A 24140-nucleotide genomic window follows, 5' to 3' on the forward strand; every position below is an offset into this window, starting at 1 on the left:
CTCACATAGTGGGCCAGGTGAGTAGAAAGTCCCTGGGGTTGGCCATGAGTTCAAAACCAGCAAAATGCGGGGGTGACTTGGACAGACATCAGAGGCATAACAAGGTCCAAATACAGTGTACCTTGAGGACTGGTATAGGGTTATGCCTTCTGTTATAAGAACAGTAGGAAGCCACTGGAAGGTTCTGAGCAAATGAGGACCATGGCCTAATTTCTTTCTTAGATCACTCTGGCTATTATGTGAAGAACAGACTATAGAGGGGCCACTCTGGGAGCAGGGAAGCTGTCAGGAAGCCATTATAACAGTCAAGGGAAGAGCTGATGGTGGCTTGAGTGTAGGTGGAGACTGCAGATATGGCCAAGTTCGGGATCTATTATATGGGCACAGCCAATATCCAATATTCCAAATTCCATATTCCATTTCCAATATTCCAAATATTGGTATGAGAAAAAGTAAGTAATTAAGGATGGCTGCCAGATTTTTAGCCTGAGTAACCAGATGGAAGGTCATGAAATTTACTGAAGTAGGGAAGACCAGGCAAGAGCAGTGTGGGGGTTGGGAAGAGAAACCATTAGTTCTGTTTTGGACTTAACCTTGAGAGGCCAATAGGATCTCAAAGTGGAAGTGTGGTAGGCCACTGGCTAGGTGAGGCTGCCGATACAAACTTCAGTCATTGGTCTAGAGAAATTATTTAAAATCATAGAGCAAAATGAAACCCTTTAAGCAGAAGGTATGGGCATGGAAGATAATGGGTCCTGGGATTGAACCCTAGAATACAAAAAGAAAAACCAGCAAAAGAAAGGAATTGTCAGAGATAGGAGGAAAAGTATGATATTTTGGAAGATATGTCGAAGAGTGCTTCAAAGAGACGAATGAACAACTGAAAATCGACCATAGGATTTGGCAACATGGAGGCTGGTGGTGGCCTTGACATGTGTTGATTCAGTGGACACATAGGATACTCCTCAAGAGAGACTAAGATCTAAGAAAACAGATGCAAGAGGAAGGCAATGCTTCTTAGGACTTTGGGTGTAAAAAGGAGAAGATGATAGTTGGAGGATGCAGCATCAAGAGAAGGTTTTGTTGGGTAGTTTAGTTGTGTTTTTAAGTCCAGAAGTACTGGAAAGTCCTTGAACAGGCCAGAGAGAATGATACGTAGGACTTAGGTTGGAGCAGAATCAATAAGAGGGAAGAAAAAATACATGGGTAGCAACAGGATAACTGGCACTGGACTCAGTCAGGGCAAGATGAAGATTTTATCTTCTGATTGCTTCTATTCTCAACGAACTATGAAGCAAGGCCATCAGCTGAGAGTGAGGAGGGAGGTTTTGGAGAAAGAGGCATTTGAGGAGAAAGAAAACATGAGATGGCTAACTTAGAGGGCAGGAGAGTATACTGACCAGGGAAATTTAGTGTGGTTGGCTAGTAGCCAGTATGGTTCATCAGTAAGCCGGTACGCCTGTGCAGTTTTCTCCATCCACATTTAGTCATTCAGGTACAGGGACGGGGGCGAAGAGTGTTGGGTTTAAGTCCTGGCCAGGGCTTTACCAGGCAGGCATTTTGGAAGGAGAGATGGATGCCAAGGGCTGCAGGTATATGTGCTAACGTGATTGTGGGTGAGCAAAATAAAGCTACTGAGGAAGGAAGTAAGGACATCAGAGGAAGATGGACAGTGAGAAAGTGGTAGGATAGAGTGAAGGAAGTGTCATGTCCAGGATGAGTAGTAGCTGCCACGTGAAGGGGCAGTGGGTGGTAAAACCTGAAGACATCCTTTAAAGTGGTGGGTTATAAGGTTGTGGGAGTGACAATAAAGAGGTAATATAAAGCTACCTGCCTCCAATAAGAAGTTTTGGGTCAAATGGCAGGGCAGAACCCAGTGCCCTTTAGAGGGAGTGGCTGGGAATACAGTACTCTCAGAAGATTGCCAGGTTTCGACTAAAAGAGAATGGAAGTGACCATTCAGGAGAGAGTTCAAGGATTCTGGGGATTTTGTGGATGTGATATCATGAGTTCCAAGGACCTTGTGAAAAGGTCTGGGTGGTGTGATTGGGTGGTAAGTTACATTTCATTTGGGGGTTTAAGAGTTCCAAGAGTGAGAATGACCCAAAAGACTTGGATTCCACAAAGGTAGCCTCCAGCTTAAGGAAGGATTACACCTAGAGTTGGTTTATAATGGAGTTTTTGTAGAATGTGCAAACATTTCACTCTAGAAAAAAAAATATTCTTGATAGGCTCCAAGGTTAATTCCCCAAAGCACTGGAAGATAAATGTTGTTTATAGGAATGTAGAGCATACCCGCCAGACATACAAGTGTTTCTCTGTGAAGTCTGGTTTAGAATTTCCGTGTGGAGGAAGACATATGCCTCCATTCAGGAATGGGACAGAGTGCCTTCTGGTAGAGATGAGCAATGTTTGCTTTGGTTGTATTGGTAGTGGCCTTCACTCAGAGAAAAGGCTAAACCAGGGCCTGGTGTGATATGGATAGAAGATGAAGAAAGAATTTCCAGGGGGCAGGATCAGTGGTATGAAAGAGGAGTGAGGATGGAGGACTGAGGAGAGAAAAAGAAGGGAGGCATTCTGGAGTTGGCAAAGGATATGTGGAGGAGATAATGAACATCAGAAGAAATGAGTGTTGGTGGAGTGAGGGAACTCTACTCCTTTAATTTCTTCTGATCTTTTCCATTTCTTTCCTAACTCTTCCCCAATTTCTCCTCTTTGTGTGATGATGCCCTATCACCAGACACCGCTGTTGACTGTCCCTCAGCTGATAGGTAAGTGGAGTGTGGGGTGGCAGTTTTCAGTCAGTGGTGAAGGGAAGAAAGGGGAAGGAAAGGAAGTCTCCTCCAAGCAGTGTTTTGGGGAGTCAATCATGACCATCAGTAAGGGACAAATGTAAATCGGTTTTCTGTAAGCTGGGGCACTGACAGAATATATGCATATGTATTAGAAAATTATAATGCATTCCTATCACTAATGACATGAAGGGAGTTAATAGGATTTAATATCTATAGCTGACTAGAAAAACAGAGTATCCTGTTTAAATTTCCAGTAAGTAATATGTTTTGTGATTTCAAATTTTGGTTTTATAATCAGGATAATAGATAACTGAGATTATATTTGTATTTTATGAGTACATACATGGTTTATGAGCATGTATTAAAATTTACAATATTGTATTTCATTCAAAGACATGCATCTCAGGCATCATTTTCTAAGAACTGAAGTTTAACTTAAGATTTTGTTTTTGGAACTGACATATCCAAAGCATTTGAATTCACGTTTTTAAAAATTTTCCTCCCTGGTAGCAATGAAATTAAAGTTATATATTATCATAGGATTGCTGTTCTTTATAAGTTTTGGTATTAGCTGCTTACTTTTTAATTGCATAAGGTATTATAATACGAAAATCCCGTATTTTTGAGATGACTGAGTCCCTGCATGGTTTTCTAAATGAGAAGTGATAAGGAGTTCTTTGGGAATAAGAGCCACTTTCCACTGTGATACAATACTGACTCAATTTCTACAACATCAAAGGCAAAAACATGACTGTTATTTAGTATCTAACAAAGTACATTATGTCTGCCTGAGAGGGAAATGTTATACAATGGTTGAAGATGGGGGCAGACAGACCTAGTTCGGAATCAGCCCATCTTGGTGCAAGTTGTGTGTCCTGGCAAGTTCTGTCACCTCTTCAGGCTCAGACTCCTCATAGCAAAACTAGAACAATCATGCAACAGGCCTCCCAGGATGGTTGGGAGGATTAAGTAAAATATGCAGATGAGTGCTTAGCAAATAGTGTTCAGTAACTACTACTGTTCATGGTAAGAAAGAAAAAGGGGTGTGTGTATGTGTGCGTGTGCGTGTGTGTGTGTGTGTGTGTGTGTGTGTGTAATAGTTGACCAGATGGTTGGAATATGAAGCTACAAGGAAAATGTCTAAAAGACCGTGGTAGAGGTGTGTTTGGTACCAAGCCCCGATACCTCTACCAGACCGATGCTGTGCTCCCCAGGTCGCTCACTGTCATAGCTGCTCCCTTTCTGGGGAATCGCTCTCAGCTGTACAGGCCATATCTCTGCCCACCCTCCCCCTGACCTGGAGGAAGGCCTCAGCCAATGACAGAAGACTGGTCTGCTTGCCTCCTCACGCGACCAGTTCTCCTCTGTTTAGGAGAGCCACATCAGTGGTTCCTCAACATTGGCCCAGATCTAAGCAAATGACTTCACGTGCCAGACACATCAGGGACAGAATAGAGTGACTCAGCTTTGCAGCTAGGACTCCCACAGCTCCACAAGGGGGTCTAACAGAAAAAGAGCTAGCTGCCAGCCCCAGATTGAGAGTAAACGTAAAACTGAAGTTTTACTAAAAATTCAATTCTGAGCCTCCTAGTGGCTAACGCGAAAGAAGAGAGACACGTTAATCACACGAATGCATTAGTGGCAACTGTCCAAAGCACACAATGCCTCAGTGCTACAGTCTGGCAAGAACTTGTCACCTAGCTCTTCACACAGGGCACACTGCGTAGTGACAGTGACAGGTGTCCCTGCCATGAAGGCAACACTGTTTTCTATAGTCTTTTGTGGCAGCATATTCATTGAGGGCTTTCAACGGAATTCCTGTTCCTCTCAGGAGTGGAGAAAGGCAGATGGGTGAGGTCCAATGGCATAGTTTTATGGAAGTCTGAATTAGTCTGGAGCTAAAACCTAGACTCTCTAGACCAGAGGAAGGACTATGTCCATTATGCCCTCCCCTACCCACCCTGCCCCACTCAATCTCTCAGCTCTGGTAGAGAAGATGCGGGACAGTAAGCAGATGTAGGTTCTTTTGAGGAGGAGGGGGCATAACCCCGGGAGCAGGTTTTCTGTGCCACTGAAAAGATCTGTCTCAGAGGAATGGGAAGTTCATAGTGTTTTGTGAACACCAAGTGGTCGCACCGATACGGACATTTTAACAGAGACCTGCTCCACCTGGGACAGGAGGCCGGCGAAGAGGGTATCGTCCCCAGAAACAGGACTTGGCAGCCTTCTCTTGTCACGTGATAGTTTTAAGCTGGCCTTCAGAAAGACTGTTCCGCAGATTTTTTGCTTAGATAAACCTGATGGCTGTGCACTGTTCACTTACAAAGGTTCTATTCAATTCAGATCACTTCAGCGATTTGAGGAAGGGAGAACAGGTTAAACAGTAAATGGGGAGTTTACAGCGGATTGCACATCTGCCAGCTTTTTCTGGGGACACGTCAAGTCTGTCACTGCAAAGATAAGTTAGAGGAGAGATATTAAATATCCCTTTTGTTCCTGTTCTAAACCTGTTTCTCACAAAGCTCAGGAATTGTCCCCTTTGGAACGCTGAAGAGAGGAACCAACACAGCGGCAGGTTTTGAGAAAGAACGTCCTGCTCTCCTCAAAGAAATGTTCCTAGAGGGTGGCCTGGGTTGTTTTCCTTGAAGATTTTCTAGAGTGAACAGATGTAACAATTTTCTATAATTTGCCTTAGTGCAGATGCTGAAAGAGAGCATTCACAATAAAATATATGCAGTATATGTAATTTCGCTTGGATGTTCTGGGGGTTTTAGAGTAAAAATGTGTACCTGCAAGCTGTTTTATGGTTTCTCGGCCATAATGATCTCTGTTACACAGAAGGCTACAACCGCGACTCCTCCTTCACGCGCAGGCGTTCCAAAAATATCTCGATAATTTTGTGAATTCTGCAAGGCACAGTGCTCTCCCTGTGTTGGCTTGGGAAGTGTGTTAAAATGTTCAGTTTCTCTTTGTGATAAATTTATGAAGTAATCCCGTGAACGGGGAGGATGGTGGATGGTCTTTGAAAGGGGCCCTCGCACCAGGTGCAGCCACCCCAAGGCCAAAGAACTTGAGCTGGGGTTAGGCGTTATGACCGCAGATAAAGCTAATTTATGGAAACTGCCTTACTGTACTGATAAAACGGGAGAAAAGTGGTGGAGAAGGTGGTGAGAATTCTTAATAGCTGCAGCTTGCTACCTGCCTCTGGGGAGTCTGTGCTTAATGCTCGTGGCGTTCCTCAGGGGATGGATAAGGAGAGGGGCCGGGGCGTCACTGCGAAGCCAAATCCCCAGACAGTCAATGAGCGAATGCTCTGCTGCGTGTGTCCTCTGCCGGCTCAATGGTTGACCCTCCCTCCAATTGTCAGCCCAATTTACCGACTGTTTCATTTGTCCCTGTGCACAGAAAGATATTTTCCACAGTAATTGCGAAACGGGCTGCTACCGGCGTCTTCCACAACACACATACTTGTTGAGTTCAATAGTTACCGTTGGGGTTCCACTGGTCCTCTCCACCCAGCACAAACAAGAAGTTTTCTACCTCCACAACGCAGTGGTGGGCACTGTTGTACGGCATAACTGGAATTGGGGGGGAGGGGAGAAAAAGACGCATGAAATTCTCCATCTTATGACTGGATACCTTGGCACCCTAGTTATTTGCTTCCACCAAAGGGCACAGAATGTGAGAGTAAGTCGGAAGGAAGACGAGAGCATAAGCAGCAGAGCGGGGAACCCACCCATCCACAGGGACTCAGCCGTGTGTGTTCCCGGCAATTTCAAACCCAACCCCTTTTGACTAATTTTACATAATGTTATCCGGCAAATTAGTCAAGGACAACCTGTCTTGCTGCTTTCGATTCTGAAGTTCTCCTCACCTGCCTGATGACGGGGATTGCATTCTAAAACAACGACCGATCCTCCCAAGTGGTCAGAGCTGGGGGTTATTTCTTGGAAGAAATAACCCCGCATACACTTGGAGCCATGAAGATGCTCTGCCCGGACTTGGTTTGCTGGCAATCTTTCCAGAAACAGACTCAGGGTGCTCGGGAGCTTTCTATTCCACAGCAATGAGCAAGCTGAATTTCCATACAGTTTTAAGTTTTTAAATTAAGGTCCTGCTGATTTAATGCCTTCTCCAAATGTATATGCTTAATTTCCTGTACAATGTCATTAGCAGCACAATCACACATTTTCTATCTATCTGCTTAGGAGCTCTTCTGGAACAAAGATAAAAACTGTCAGGAATATCACAAATATCCATTCCCTTGGTCTCGCCCTTCCCCCCACACACCCCCACCCCCGGCCCTCCCCAGCCCCAATGTGGTGGCTGCGAGGAGGGCCTGTTCTTCAGAAACCCACCCAAGCCAGGTTTCTCTGCATTTGTCTGTTTTCATTTACATTCTCTTTCGGGGACATGCACAGGGAGGCCAGGACAGCCCGGTCAGCCCGTGTGCCGCACAGCGCTGGCCTCTGCTATTATCGTCTCATATGGCAAATGTAAACTCACACGGAATTAGTTATCATATCACATGTGGTGGTTTGGACCCAGTGACACCAGTAGGAAAAATGATGTCCTTGTTCAGCTCATCATATGGGCACCTTAAATCTAGGTGAGGACAAATGGGGAGGTGATGTGCATGTTCAGGCAGGGAACTTATTGCTTGACACGGATCAACAGAGCACTTAAGAAACCAGTGCAGTGAGAAATCAATATGAGTCAGGGCCAGCTCTCACTTTGTGCTCTTTTGCCAGTGCTGAAAGACAGAGAGCCTAGCTTATAGCCAACTTATTTTGGATGATATATATCTCTCATTTCATTTTGTTTTTCCTACCTTTTGTTTTTCTCAGAACGCACTTATGCTGGCTAAGATATGTAAATACCACGAATAAGGAACAGGCATAGCTTTGAAATCTGTAACACAGCTTCCGGAAGAGCAAATGAGATCATTTAAGCTTCTTACTAAAGGATTTTAGGAGTTTGGGTTATTTTATTAGTTATTTATTTTTTACTATGAATATTCATTGCTTTTGAACTTATGTCTATAATGCCAGAAGGCCTTGGTACGGAAACCCCTGATTTCTGTGATAATGTGGAAAACTAGGTGTGGATTTGTATGGTCCATTAATTAGGTCACTGACTTGGGGAGTCATCTTGGGGATGTCCTTTTGTCCCTCTACCCTAAGGTATCTCTTTGGAAAATGCTTTTAACCATACAGCTCTGCAGGGACACCATCTAGTTTCTCAGAATCCAGTGGGGCAGAATATGCGTTGAGTTTGCAGACCAACAAAAATGGAATGGGTTTCAAACATCAAAAGAAAAAAAAAATCGTCATTGTTTAGATGATGATGCCAGTTCCCAAAGAGCCAACAGAAAACTAGGCCACTCATATGTGCTGGATGCTGTGTCCGTCGGGAACAGCCCGGTGCCACTCCAGTTCTTGGTCGTATCATCTGGGCAGTGTAGACTCCCAGCATGTTGGTCATCAGCAGGCTTCTATTCTCACGGGACGCGCGTAGGAGCCATGGGCTGTAACCAACTTCTGTTACGACTGCCACTCTTGCGATATTTGAATTTTTGGTCAGTTCAGTGCCCAAACTTTATAAATAAGGAAAACCATCTTTTTAACTAGAAGTCCAGTTCGATAATAGAGCGCGATCTCTGAAAATATAACAACACTTGCGTTTTGTTCTTGCCGTTTATTTGCTCCCACTCAGGCAAGCAGAAATTAAGTGAAGGAAATAATACATGATTTATTCTTAAGCCTCTTTTTCATTTGATTACTCCTATTGTTATGCTTTATGCAAACAAATGAAAACTATTGCACTAAACCATGGAAACTTCAAAATAAGAGAGAAGCTTTTTGAAGTCCTCGTATAAAGGCTACTTGAAGGCATTCCCATTTTTTGCTCTTGTTTTTAAACCTCATACACTGTATATTTTGGCTGAGTGTTTTAGTATTCTCATTCCTGAATTATTGTCTTTTTAAAATTATTACCGTGAATCAGGAGGCTATAAATACACACAAATAACTCTTTGAAATTATTCTGAGTGTGTAACGTTCCAAATTTATTAGAAAAAATCTATATTAAATCAATGTTTGCGTTTTGCAAAAGACCTAATTTGACTTCTGATTAAACCTGAAGCAAAACAAAATAAATAGGGCAGTGAACGAGAGCAAACATCTGTTTAAAATGGCATTGGGCCCTGCACGTATTGATTACCTTTTAAATAACAAGGAATCCAGGCCTGACCCTTTCCAGATTTCTCGAGAGGTGGGTGCCTGCCTTGCCCTCACAGGCGGGTATTGGAGGAGAAGTTTGTACTCATGTTCATATACAGCCCAGTGCGAGTTTTTAGCGTGTCAGTCAGTGAGTTAGAGGGAAAGGGTAAAGAGAAGCTAATCAGGATGAAATGAGATTAAAGGCTGTCTAATTTTACAGCAACTGTGATCCATCAGCCACTGTGAAAGTGACAGTGGAAATGAATGATGGAGACAGACAGGTGGGGCTGTACATTTCACTGATTTATCCTCAAATGCACTGGGCCTTATTTTATTGAGTGAACATGACCGCATTTATCATGACTGTCATCTAAACCCACTTCCCTCCATTTAAAAAGGTCACTTTACTCAGAGGGAGTAGGAGAGAGGCACTTTCAAATCAGATTTAAAATCTCATAACACGTGTTTATAAGGCCCTTTGTGAGAATTCTAAACTTTACTAAACAAACTGAAAGTGCCAGAAGGAAAAGTGGGGCGGGGGGAGCCAAAAAAGAAAAAGAAAAAAACCTTTCGTCACCTGAGGGAACACATTTGTTCAGTCTCTGAATCGGAAGTAATTTGTACCATGTTTCCCTTTCCTGCCCCAAACACCTGAGATACTATCCTAGTCTGGGACATTAAATAAAGCATTTACATTTAGTATTTTTAATTAAGAAAGTGGGAAGCAAGCAACACTATGAAAATAACTTGGACAGGATATTAAGTCACAGTATTCACTCAGCAGAATGACTAATCATCACACACTCAAGAGATGTTAGCAACTGTTACAAGCGGCCATAATTTACTTACATACCTGTTCATTGTTTTCTCCTAAATTTAAGGCCATAAAAAAAAAAATCTCAATTACACAAGGTCTTTTACCCCTCCTTGTACCAGTGCAATGAAGTGTCCTAGAGAATGTTATGCACAAAATTGGTCTTCGTGGATATGACAAAGGAGAGTCAAATCCTCAGAGTATTTTGTGTTCCTTCTCATTCTGCTAATCACCATTTACCGAACATATACCATGTGCCAGACACTGTTCCGGTGCTATAGATACATAGGAAGAAATTAAATATGTAATTATATTCATGTATAGTTTTCTGTATTGTATTTCCAAAAATATAACAACAGTTTTGTTTTTTTCTTGCCATTCATTTGCTTCCATTCAGGCAAGCAGGAATTACGTAAATGAAATCATATCTGATATTATAATACACGATAAAATGCAATATGTGATAAAATATATCAAGATTTTATTTACCCACATCTTTCATTTAATACAACTAACTTCAAAGGAAGCATTACTCACTTGTTTTATCTCTGTAAGGAATATCGAGAGGTTAAGTCACTTGTTGAAGGTCATACTCAGCTAATGAACGGCAGAGAGAGAATCTGAACACAGGGATAACTGGATCCCAACCCACGCTCTTGTCCATTTCACTCTACTGATTTTCAATAGGTGTGTTCATCCAACCAGCAAGTAATTACTGAATACCTGTGTGTTCAATGATGGTGCTCTCAAAATTTCTGTGTAATTTTTTTGTATTGAATCATATTTTAAAAGTTTATTATTTTCATATTGAAAAGAATCCTTAACTAGAGCAAGGGGACACTCCTATAATTTTTTTTAAATAAATCCAGATAAAGAGTTGGTTTTCTCAAAGTAAGGTATGGTTGTTTGATGAAGCCAGTGGTCAGAAAAACACTGAACAAATCAGCCAGTTAAGGATGGGTAGAGTCTATTGGCGGAGAGTTTTTATCTAAAAAACAAAAACAAAACCAAAAAACACTGAGGTCGTATTTTGACCTTGTAAGCAGATTCAAAATATCTTGGGTATAGAGGTGCTTTTCCTGACATATGAAGGGTACAGAGGCTTATTGTATTTATGTGGGTCTTATCCTGGTAGAGACCCACACGACCCTATTTCCTCCCATATATGTCTTAAGGAATATATATCTCTTCCAGCAGAAAGTATAAGTATCCTTCCTAACAATACATTTTCATGAACATCCAAAGAAGAGACTGAATAGGGTGGTGCTAAGTTTACAGGTCTGCTAGATAAATGGTTGTTGAGAGCTTATCATTTGGCTGTAACACTATGAGGGGCCTTGATTTTCTATTGGCTTCAAACACTTAACCTTGCAAAACTGTCCAATATGAGATAATTCTTAAATTTTTTTAAAAAAAGAGTTTATTTATTTGACAGACAGAGATCATAACTAGGCAAAGAGCCAGGCAGAGAGAGAGAAGGAAGCAGGCTCCCTGCTGAGCAGAGAGCCCAATGTGGGGCTCCATCCCAGGACCCTGGGATCATGACCTAAACTGAAGGCAGAGGCTTAACCCACTGAGCCACCCAGGCGCCCAAATTTTTTTCAAAAAAATTAATGCCCATGGTAAAAATGAAATCTTATTCAAAGTCAAGATATGCAGGACTGTATGTTTTCCTTCTGTCCCTGCCCCTCAGCCTTTCAGTTCCAACCATAGAGGCGATCACTGTTAGCATGATCTTGGATTTCCCTTTAGAGAGCTTATATATAGGAGTCATTATCTTTAACACAAATGGCAGCGGCATACTCTGGGCACACCTTGCTTTTTTGCGCTCAAGAATGCATTCACTTCCTCTTTCTCCACCAGTCAAGTGTTTGTTCAGCTGCTACTCTATGCCAGGCAGCGTTCGCCTGCTGGGGAGGTCATGGCGGAAAAGAGCATCAAGGAACGTTCCAGTCAGGGGAAGCACGAAGTGCGCATGTCCACATGTCCACGAGTAAGTAGGCACTTTTGTTTCAAATGACAGGTGCAGTGAAGAAAAGTACAGCAGGGTCAGAAGACGGAGAGTGACGGGGGTGGGGGATGTCGCTAGTGGTTAGGGAAGGCGTTTGTGAGTAGACTTTTGAGTCCTCCCCAGCTGACCGAGGTGAGCCAGGGAACCATGCAGGGGAGATGTGTGTGAGTAACGAGCACAAAGGCCTTGAGGCACAGGCGTGGAATGAATCGAGAATGGCACGAAGACTGGAACAGAGAGATCTGAGATGGAGGCCAAGGGCAGGGCAGGTGCGAGAGTGCAGGCTTGGTCAGAAGATAACACTTGGAATGTCCACCACTGCATTTTTTTTTTTTTAACAGCTGCACAGTGTTCTGTTTGATGGGGATGGTATAATGTATTCCATTCTTCATTCATTCAACAAGCATTTATTCAACACTCATTATGGGCAGACACTTTTCTGGTTGCTGATAATGTGGCAGGGAACTAAGCTCTCATAGAGCTTACATGACAGGGGAGGGAAGTATGTAAACAAATACATAATGAACAGGAACACAGCCAAATGAAAATAGATGATGTAAGGAGGAAGAAAATGGGATTCTGTGTATACACAGTGCGCGCCTGGTTATCGCTCTAGCTGGGGTGCCCAAGGAATGGCATTTAAGATAGAGCTTGAAGGGCTAGAGGGAGGCACCATTATAAAATGAGGGCAAGGAGTCCACGCCAAGAGAGCCTGAAGCACAAGGGAACTGGGCGTGCCTGGGAAGCCCGGAGAGGTCTCTGTGTCTGGGACTCTGAAGGTAAGTAAGGCCAAAGCGTCACGGGATGAAGGCAGGAGGCAGGAGGCTGAGGCGGGGTAGATGGGTCCTCATAGGCCATAGTAAGTGCAATGGATTCCATTCTTGGCATGATGGAAAGGCCCTGGCGGGGTTTTAAGCCGCTGAATGATGTAATCCGATCTCTGTTTTAAAACCATTACTCTGGCTCCTGTAGATGGGGGAGGGAGAAAGGGGAAAGAGGGAGACTAGGTAGAGCACCCCTCCTGTGGCTGGGATGGGAGGTGATGGATGCCTGATCAGGAAGCAAAGCTAGGGATGGACAGAAGGGACATATGTGGAAGGTTGTTGCTACCAATGGTGCTCTGCTGTGTCCTTGGAGGCAAGCAGCGTGCACACATGGGAGTTCATCTGTAGGACTGATTCCTCTAAGGGAAATTTCTGGGCCAAAGGATGGCTGTGTTTTAGATTTTGTTGGATATTGTTAAACCGTACCCCTTTTTATAGTGATATCTTTGGTAGGTGAGCAATTGGGATCAAGTTAAAATACAAATGGGCCCATATTGAATTAAGCTAAAGGTTGAGCATCTTTTCATAAATTTCAAATCTATCTTTTTATTGAAAGAGTTTGTTTTTAAGCAATCTCTACATCCCATGTGGGGCTTGAGCTTACAACCCTGAGATCAAGAGTCTCATGTTGTAGTGACTGAGCCAGCCACATGCGCCGAAATCTGTCTTTTATATATTTTTTCTGTGGGATTTCCAATTTCATGATATCAGAATTTATGTTACCTATAATTATGTGATTTCTGTTTTTGAAGTGTTCTTTTCTATGGCATTATCTAGACTGGCAAAATAAAAATGACATTTTGTAAGCATGATGTTGTTAGAGTGTATAGTTGTGAAATATTTACTCATTGAAGCAAATTCAAATAGCATTTACATGTTGTTGTAAACAAATATAACCTGAAAGAAAGATGCCCCACTTTAATAATATTGAATGAGTATTCCTTGCCATTGGATCATAGAGGAATTTTTTTTCCATAGAGGAATTTTTTAAAACAATTTAGTCAACTTTATAGCAAGTGTAATTGAGAAAATAAATAATTAAAAATTTACTAGTTAGTTTAATACTACCCTTTATTCTTTCTGCAAAGACCTATCAACTTGGCCAATGATTCCCTGGCGATAGAAACAGATGCATAATAAAACCCTTTACATGAGGCAGGGGCTGGATAGATACTGTTGAATAAATAATTCAAAGAAAAGGCTCTACTTTTCTTTGTCATATTTGGATTGTACAATCTCTGCAAACTACCAGTAGTAGTTTGTATATTTGGGGATGACTTGATCACTAAGGACAATTAGTCTGGAAAATTAAGCCCTGTAAGAAATTTACATGGTCCGAGTCCAGTGATGAGCTGGCTGAAGTTCTGAGTTAACCCAAAGGTTACCAACACTTTCTCCCTCGTCCCCAACTTGTTCTGAGCACACGGAGCCAGGTTCCCAGAGTCCCACTGGAGACAAAATTATTGAAGTGAGTTCATGATACATAAATCTGAAAAGAGGGCATGTGTAGTAGGTTTTGGATGCTGTGCATGAACCAAGAGAGCCTGTTTCTCTCTTACAGTTCAGAATTGTATCTACGGGAGAGTTTTCCTGACAAAGAGTATGGCTTTGATACTTCCTCTCTTGTAACTATGGTACTAAATTCATGCCTTTATTGTACACTTTCCAAATCATGACAGTATATTAAAGTTGCCTGCCTTATGTTTGTTACCAGTAAGAGATCTGTGAGCTCCTTGAGGCTGGACTGTGTCATCTCTATAGTTTTATGCCTAGCACGGTGCCCAATACAGAGTTCTGGGTCAAACTCGGGCATTAGCTTGAGCTTTTATACCTAATACATTAATTAGAAATATTAGTGAATTGGAGCAGCTGGGGGGCTCAGTTGGTCAAGCATCTGCCTTTGGGTCAGGCCATGATCTCCAGGTCCTGGGATCAAACCCCACATTAGGCTCTCTGCTCAGCAGGGAGTCTGCTTCTCCCTCCCTCTCTGCTCCTCCTCCTGCTCACACACTGTCTCTCTCAAATAAATAAATAAAATCTAAAAAAAAAAAGATATTAGTGAATGTTAGTAGCATGAGTAAGTGGATGATAGCTAAGAGAGACTGTGGAGTTTACTTTTTGGAAGGTGTGCAAGATAGGAGGGGTTCCAGGAGATCTGAAGGAGGGAGGGACTGAAGGAAGAGAGGGAAGTTGAGGGGCACCTGGGTGGCTCAGTCATTAAGCTTCTGCCTTAGGCTCAGGTCATGATCCCAGGGTCCTGGGGTCCTGGGATTCCTGCTCCGAGGGAAGCCTGCTTCTCCCTCTCCCACTCTCCCTGCTTGTGTTCCCTCTCTTGCCGTCTCTCTCTCTGTCAAATAAATAAATAAAATCTTCAAAAAAAAAAGAAAGAAAGGGGAGTTGTGCCTTAGATCAGATTCTATGACTTCTAGGAGAGATGTCACCCTGTAAACAATACATATGTTTTAAACGAAGGAGGTTTGAAAGTTCCTCAAAAACTGTGACATATTTCTTTAGGGACTATTATAGACCTAATTTGCCAAGGTCAAAGGCTTTCATTAAATCCTTGCTGATTTACAGTTTTAGCTCTGAGCACTTTACTTAGGGAAGCACTAACAGCCAGCAAACCTAAGGGGACTTAAAGTAGGACTTTTGTTACCTGTTTAAACAAAACTGACTTTCAAAGTCTTATTTTATTTTAATTAGATTATTTTCACTAATATGTCCCTAAATTATGATGATGTTATTATAATATTAACTATTTAATTTTGGAGACTTCCTGGCATGTTAGTTTGAAGTTAAATATGGTTTGATTTTTACTTTTGGAAAGTAAAAGGCCTTTGGGAATAAAAACTACAATCTCTTCCAATGATTAGTTCTGTGTTGTGTTTTGTTTTCTGTTTTATAAACTGTTGTGTTTGCAGGGACAGGTTGATGAAACGTGCTGGTGCTTTGATGTTTGCCCCTTCCTACAAACCCCTTCCTTCCTTGTTAGCTTCCTGTTCTTACCTTTCTGGAGCAGTGAGAAATGGCCCCTTTCATTCTGCACCTACAAAGCCTCACTAAAAAAACAGTAAACTCTTCAAATGAATTGAAGTAGCAGAGTGGCACATATTATTTAAAGCTGTGAAAATACAACCTTTGGTAAAGGTCAAGGGAGCTGGACTGTTTACAAGGTAGCAAATATGTTCCTTAAATAGTTTAAAGTCTCTTAGATGATGGCCCCCTAGTTGTCCCAGATCACTGAGGTCAGGGAAAAGGAAATGGGTGTGGTCTATATAATGAGGATTTACACAGAGTTTTTTTGATGTAGATCCCATAAACTCCATATTGGGCAGTGAACACTAGTGGTTCACATTAAAACCCATGAGATAGCAAAAGGTACATTTAAGGATTCTTCGTCTATCAGCTCATTTGTTCATTCATTTCTTTTACAAACATGTATTGAGGAACTAGTAGTTATTGTGCTAAACTCTGGGACGACATTTTTTTTCTTTTAAATTTTATTTGTTTATTTGACAGAGAGCTAGCACAAGTAGGGGGGAGCAGCAGAGGAAGAGGGAGAAGCAGGCTCTCTGTTGAGCAGAGAGCCGGACATGGCAGGGGGGGCTTGGACCCTGGGATCATGACTGGAGCTAAATGCAGACACTTCACCAACTGAGCCACCCAGGTACCCCTCTGGAACACTGTTTCTGTATTCCAGAGCTCACAGTGAAAGAGAACATATAAACAACGAAACAGGATCCACAGTTATTGTACTGTACAATACACAGATATTGCTCGAGGAGAAAAGCAACAGAAGCACCAGGGAGGAAAGGACTAGAACTTCGGGGAGAAACAGAGGGGCTTAAGCTAAATCAGAAGGGCTAAAAAGGCCATTTTCCAGGTTGTCACAGCAGCAAAAGTTATTATCAGCAAAAGGAACATGGATTCTACCAATATTTAAGTGAGCTCCTACTATGTTCTGGAACTTGGACTAAGCACTAGTGATACTATTTTTGTTTTTGTTAGATTACTTAATAAAAATTGATTGTTAAAATTAATTTCCAAAATGTTCTGAATATTACAATCATAATACTGCAATATTAATTGTTTTCATTGAGGCCAGAGGAAATGTGTTTGGGAATGTGGGAACGAATAAAAGGGATGGACCATTATCTATACTGTCTTATTAGGCAGCTGTCCTATTGCCCAACTCAGATTCCCTCTGGAGCACTCTCTCCTTAGACAATCCAGCAATAATGGCCTCCGTTCTAATTAAATCTCTCCCAACATTTGGAGTCACCTGATAGTTCTAGAAGCAGTTGGTAGGATTATCAGAACTGTGAGCAATACTTCTGTTCCTTTCAGGCCACATCTCCCCGCATGTGCTCTTGTTGCTTCCATGTGTTATTATGCTATTGTAGTTATCTGACTTCAAAGGATCTGTCACTGCGAAGATTCAGAAGGATTTGTTGTATATTCCTCCCATGACCATTTCATGATGTGCGCCTGGGCCCACTCACACAAACTCGTGTGTGTGTCAAATCTGGGAAATACCAGGGCAGGTGAGCCTAGCAGTGACAAGTATACGAAGTCAACAGCTTACCACACACAGAAGAAATGAAAGTGCAGCCCACGATCTTTGGAGAGGAGCCCACAGTGGGTGGTACTTGCCATGGAAAGGCAAAAAGCTATAGCCGTCTTGAGAAACTTCTGAAACCCATATTGCTGGGGAAAAGTGGAGAACTGTGGCTGTGCAGATCTAAAGACAGAAGCTTATAGGGAAATACAATGAATACTGAAGTTGCCTCTTCTTGTTTTTTTTTTGGGCACCATTTTTTGCTGGCAAAACTAGACAGCCATTGAATGCTGAGTGATATTTACTTATAAATATATTTATGAATGTGCACAAATATTGGCACTTTTTCCTGTCTTGGAATCTAGGCTGAGACCCTGAGGTTGAAGCTAATCTAAAGATACATGCCGGGCCATCTATGCAGGACTAGCTAAAGGTGGCCCCTAAACTTGTTCCGTCTGGTTTTATGTGTACACGTGTGCATGTGCACACACACACACACACACACACACGTGCGTGCATCCATACGCACACCCCTATTTAGCCTGTATATACAATGACGTGGAAGACTATTAGGGAGTGGGGAATTTTCCTTAAGAGAGTGTTTTGCGAATTTGTTGGAGCCTTGGGCATTTTCCATCTGCAGGAGAAGAGAACACTCCTCCCACCTTCACCCCAAAGACAGAAATTGGTGGAAGAGTCTTGGGCCAGATGTTTCTGCATCTCTTGGGGCTTGGCAGGCACAAGGAGAAGTGTGAAGGCAAGAAGCTGGTTGGAGCCGGTTGGGATGGGAACGTGGAAGGAGAGAGCTGGGGCAGAAGGGGCCCGTATTTCTGGATTTTGTGGGGCAATGGTATCCAGTACCTTTCTGCAGGCTGAGCTGATGTGTGGGGAGCTTGCTTGAATGGGACAGTCACAAGACAATTCTCCACCCTACTGCTAGGTCAAGGTGACCCTGATAGAAGCTACATGATGGATAGCCCATGGTAAAATGCGATGTCTTTTTTTTTTTTTTTAAAGATTTTATTTATTTATTTGACACAGGGAGAGAGAGGGTGAGAGACAGTACACAAGAAGGGGGAGTGGGAGAGGGAGAAGCAGGCTTCCTGCTGAGCAGGGAGCCTGATGCAGGGCTCAATCCGGGACTCTGGGATCGTGACCTGAACCAAAGGCGGATGTTTAACTGACTGAGCCATTCAGGTGCCCCTAATGTGCAATCTTTAAAAAGAGGTTTAGAATATAACCTGTGAAGACAGTTCATCAAAAACAAATTCAGCTTTATAGCATTTGTCTCTTGAAAGCCAAGTTCGAAAAACACTAGGTAAATAAGAACTTTTCTCTCTGCACCTTCCTCTCCAAATCTATCCCTGGTGGAGCCTAGTGGAGCCTAGTGGAGCCTCATGACCCAGGATGGCTGATTTTCCTTCCAGGGCGGGCCAGCCTTTCACACTCTCACATCAGCATGAGTGTAGGAAAGGGCTAACACCAGGCCTGAGACCATTATCCATAGAAAGGTCTGGCCTTTCTTAGAAAGACTGGCCTTTGGCTCATGCTAGGGAATTTAGATTTCAGGACTGTTCCCACTACCTTAACCAAGAGTGGCTATTTGTGCCCAAACTGAAAAACAATGTGGTTTATGCTGAACACCTGTCTTCTGGGAATATGGAATTTTGGAGGCCTACCTGACCAGTCGCAAATGAAAACTTGGAGCACTGAGTCTCCAACGAGCTTCACTGGCTGACAACATTTCACAGGTGTTGCGTTAATTTGAGGCTGGAGGAAATGAATTTGTCCTGGGGGACTCTACTGTAGAGGACTCATGGAAGCTTGCACCTGGTTTCCTCCAGACTTTGCCTGATGCGCCTTTTCTCTTTGCTGATTTTGCTTTATATGTTTTCACCATAATAAGTCATAGCTGTGAATACAACTGTATGTTGACCCTGTTAGTTCTTCTAGTGAGTCACTAAACCTAAGGGTGGTCTTGGAAATCTCTGACACAAGAGGAGACAGAGACCCTGCAAGTATATTGAGAGAATAAGGTTTTGATTTAACATCCCAGTGTAACTGAGGCTGCTTCAAGGATGTCCTGAGGTATAGCCTCAGGGAGAGATGCAACATCCAACAGAGAGGTTTTGAAAAATCAGTGGTTGGAAAAATTCAAGTTGTTTTTAGTTGGCCTGATATGTGGGAAGCTCTTTCAAGAAACTAATTTTGGATGCCTGTGTTTATGACAAGACAGCTTCTGGATTCCTGAGGAACTCTTTTAGCTGTAGAGGCATGGGTTCCAGATTTCCTCTGGTTGGAATCAAAGTGTAAATCTCTCCTGAGAATCTACTAATGGCCAACTCTGTCCTGTCAGAGGTGCCAGAGGATTTGTCAAAGAAATTAACACTACGGCCCTTGTTAATTTCCTCAGAAAATTTACAGCCCAGTTGAAATACTAAATAGACATATTTGAGACCATTTGGAAGGAGTAACACAGTGGTGTAGGAGCATTGAGCCAAAGAAATCTAAAGGAGGAAGGAGTCCCTGGGCCTTGGCTTAGGTAGTAGTACGCTACCTTCCATCTCTCTCCAGCCATCACATCCTTCTGCATCCTTATGGGGGCCCTGCCTTGGCTTTTAAAGAACTAGAGAATGCAAACTTCTTTCGTCTTGTGGGTCCTTCCAGCTATCCTTAGAGCACCCCACTCTCTGGGCCACAAAGCTGGTCTCACAAGCACAGTGCTGGACACGGTGAATGATTGCTCTAGAGACGGTCCCATGACCCGGCCAAGTCCCTTCAGAGGGATTTTCGTACTGAAGCTGACAAGAAGAAATCTTTTCTTTCTGACCACAGATCCTGGAACTGCTTGTGGCAATGCGGAAGAAGGTCTGAACCTTTGTCTGAACAAAGGAGCTTGTGTAGCGGGGAGAAAAGAGACTCACAGAGAAAGAATCCCAATAGGATTTCAAAATTTTGTTTCAGAGTCCCGTGTGAGGACAGTGCAGCCCTGCCCTCCTGCAGGGGTGGTCCTGTAGTTCTCCTTCTCTCTGGGACCTTCCCAATATCCCCCTGCCTCCCTGATTTCATTGTTGTTCCTTCCTGGCTTAGTCTTCACAGAACACTCACAACGATCCTTTTTCTGAGTCAAGTCAGATGACGACACTTCTACTCAGTCTTTTCCTTACTTCTCACCACCCTTAGAATAAACGTCCACATTTTCAGAATGGCCAGAAAGACCATATGCTCTGGCTGCTGGCCACCCTTGCCAACCTTCTTTTCTACCATTCTCCCCTCACCAGTGGTGCTCCAGTCACCCTGGCTTCCCTGGGATCTCCCCAACACAACGAACACATTCCTCTTTGAGGAACGTTGCACTTGCTGGTCTCTCTGTCTCCTATGTTCTTCCTTTGTGTTCTCAAGGCTCACTCCATACCTTCACCCAAGGGTCTGCTAGAAAGAGAGACCTTCTCTGACTATCCCATTACAAAAGGCCTCTCTTGTCATTCACCACTTGTTCACTCTGCTTTAATGTTCCCGGGGCACTCGATAATGCCCAGCATTATACAGGGTTTTTGTTTACAAACGACTTCTATACTAACAAATGGGCCACAAACTAGCTGCACAGTGCATGACTATCATGCCCGTCACCAAATCTCTAGTGCCCAGAACAATGTCTTGAACATAGTAGGCACCCAATAAATGTTTGTTAGTGACAAATTAGTTTAAGTTATACTGAACTGGATTTCTGTAACTCGCAACCAATACTTCCATGTTTTGGATGGAGAAAGTAAAGCAATTTGGTTAAGGTGAAATAGTAATTCACTAAGCATGAGACTTCAGCTGTTTGGTTCAATATGGAGACTTATGGGCAATATGCCTTTTAAGATGGAAGATGATACAGTGCCATATGGATCTAGGTTTTATATCCTTTAACTGTATGAGTTTAGGCATCTCGATTTTCCTCATCAGAAAGATGTGGATTACAGGGCTATTGTGAGGATTCATCCATTAAGTTGGATGACGTATGTAATGCACAGGCTCATTACAGACAAGCTATAAAAATTAGTTCTTTTATCTTCCCTTTTCCTTGGTTCTTCCGCCAAATATTTTTATATTGTTTAATGTTCCAAAAGGCAAAATATTTCCAGACAAGCAAAGTTCCATTACTTGTGATATTAACTACTTAATAAAAGCACGAAATTGTTAGAGCATGGATTTGATAGAGAATGGACTTAAAATAGAGTTTTGATGTATTGGAGTTGGAATATGTGGTTCCCAGAAGATCACATCTGAGTATGTGCATAGGATGAAGAGGCATGGGTCCCCACACTTAAAGGGGTTTAAACTCACTTCCTAAAAACACACCGCATGAGTATAAAAGCTTTCATTTGGTTTTTCAGTAACATATATTACACACCCACAGTGTGCTGTGTGTGAAACAGAGAACACAAGCATAGCCCCTGATTACATCCCATAGAGGGAACATTTACAAAAGTACAAAAGTACGTACGTACATTTAACGCAAAGCTGACTACAGTTAATGATATGATAGACGTCCAAAGTTCAGAGAAAGACAAGGCAAGTGAAGAATAAATTTTTTGGTTGTCCTGTAAAATAATAGCTACAGGTGGATGTGTGTTGGGTCTGGGAAGGAAAGAGTGGGAAAGGAACCAATGCAGAGGGGCTCAGGGAATTCCAGTCAATGCCATCTGTGTGCACAGACACATAGTGGCTGGGGAACTGTTAGGCAGTTCTGTGGGGCGGAAGTGTAGAGTTGAGTTTGAGGAGCAATGGGATGTAAAGTTGGAAAAGTAGCGAGAGACAAGGTCACAGAGGTCCCCGAATACCAAAGAGTCTACAACTCTTAGTAGAGAGGAATGGAAGGTTTAGGGAGGGGAGTAAGGCATGAACTGTGTGAACAGGTGGTAGATCCTGTCCTTAGATCTTGCTAACATTCTTTTTCACTTGGGTGTGTTTCTGTTAAAATAAGGAGAGCTGTCATCTTAAAGCTCATAAATCTAGTGAAAGAGAGAAAGTTCTTTAGGGAAAAAACATGAAAAGTATGAACACTTTCAAGCGTCCACTCAGAAAATGTAAAATATAAGCACATGTAAAGGCTAAGAGGTAAAGAAAATGGGAGGGTGAGACATCAAAAGAAAAAAAGAAAGACCATTGATGAAATTATATCCATAGGTATAAGCATTATTTGTGGAGCGAGAATAGACAAGAAAATTTTTATATAATAAAGGCGAAGAAAAGAGGGAATAGTCCTAGTCCCTAAGAAACTAGACATTAATTGTAAGCAAAACCGTCATTTAAACACGACTTCCAAATTGGATTTGGATTCTCTTTCTCCTCATGGTGATAAAATGGGGAGTAATTTTATATCTACCCCACAGAATGATGACTACTGTATGCACTGTGAGCCAAGAAAGTTTGAGTCATTATTTAGCTCAATAAAATAGCTAATGAAGTGCCCTCTTTCCTCAGGAAGAGTATCTGAGCATCAAAGGCTAATAGAAAGGCCCCATCCATTAAAACCGGCCTCCTTCTCACTGTTTGTCAGTGCTCTACCCCTTGTGTCTTCATCTCCCCCTTGACTCAGCTTAGATTTCATTGCCTATCTTCATAATAATTTTCTGGTGTCCATAATCAATTCTCTTGTTCCTTTCTCTATTTTTCATACTTGCAGTGCAAAATCAAATCTTGGTTATATCCAGCCCTATGTTGTTACCCAAACAACTGAATGCGGCTGGAGACCCTCATACCATCATGGGAACAGGCCTCGTTTTATTTTATTTTTTTAACTAGTTAATTTTTGTTTGTTTGCTTACTTTACCTTTGGTCTTAGAAACTTAAAAAGATATACAGAAGGATGTGTACAAGGAAAAGCTTCCTTCACCTTTCCCCCAGCCCGCCCCTCCCCAGAGGCTGGTGTCCGGACCAGCCCCTCCTACAATCCATTTTCAAACGTATATGTAAAAGGCCAGGTTTGGGTTTGTTTCTTTTAGGAACCAGAATCATGCTGTATGTATTCTTTTATGGGCTCTTTGAAGATGTTCCCAAACCAGCACAATCCTTTTATCCATTACAAGTTCCTCAGAATCAGTGTCACCATTTGGATTGCTTTGTTCTGCTGGTATGTCTACTTCTCTACACAAATTTGAGTACAGGCGCCGGAATTTGACGGGGAGAGTCTCAGATTGAGTCCCTGTTGATCTGGGGTGCAGGGCTGTGGACTTGGTGTTGAGCAGGTGGCAAGCGGTGCACGCTGTTTGGGGTAGGAGGGCGGCGGGACTGTAGATTTGGGACCAACAGGCCAATGGCACCATGTGTGATGGGGAAGTGGCTGGTTTTGCTCCTGGTTTAGAACAGGCCTCATTTTAAATTCATGATATTGTTGCCTGAAATTAATTACCATGTTTCTCTAGGTCATTCCTTATTCTATTCTTTTACATTAAGGGTTCACAAGCTGTGGCCCATGGGACCCATCTGGCCAACCACCTGTTATTGTAAATAAAATTTTACTGAAACACAGTCACACCCATCAGTTTATATATTGTCCATGGCTGCTTTCATGTGATAATGGCAGAGTCGAATAGTTGTGACAGATACCTAATGGCCTGCAAATGATAAAATATTTACTATCTTGCCCTTTATAGAAAACGTTTTCTGTCCTAAATGAAAACTTCTGTCCTAAATGATAATTTCACATCTTCTCTCTCCAACTCTTTAACATCTGCTCCTTGACTTACTTTTAGCTGATAACCTTGTTTTCTGTTTCACTAAGAAAACAGAAACATTTGGAAAAAAAACTCCCACAGGCTCCCAGCATCATACGTACCAAATTACGTACATCATTATACCTATACTCTGCCTTTGCTTTTGCTTCCTTTTCTTATTAAGGATGGATGGGCTGTCCCTGCTCCTTTCTA

General features: G+C 42.5%; 1 protein-coding gene across 1 annotated transcript in view; it reads right to left on the reverse strand.

Moving 5' to 3' along the window:
- LOC111142450 (kelch like family member 14) overlaps positions 1 to 24140 on the reverse strand; it is a 96185-nt gene that overhangs the window by 15505 nt on the left and 56540 nt on the right. Inside the window, exon 3 of the mRNA XM_022495601.1 lies at positions 6284 to 6373. Coding sequence (XP_022351309.1) covers positions 6284 to 6373 — 90 coding nt within the window. The remainder of the gene's footprint in view (positions 1 to 6283; positions 6374 to 24140) is intronic.

This window comes from Enhydra lutris, unplaced genomic scaffold (genome assembly GCF_002288905.1).
Source record: "Enhydra lutris kenyoni isolate GAN:26980312 unplaced genomic scaffold, ASM228890v2 scaffoldscaffold8, whole genome shotgun sequence".
In the NCBI taxonomy this organism is placed as follows: Eukaryota; Metazoa; Chordata; class Mammalia; order Carnivora; family Mustelidae; genus Enhydra; species Enhydra lutris.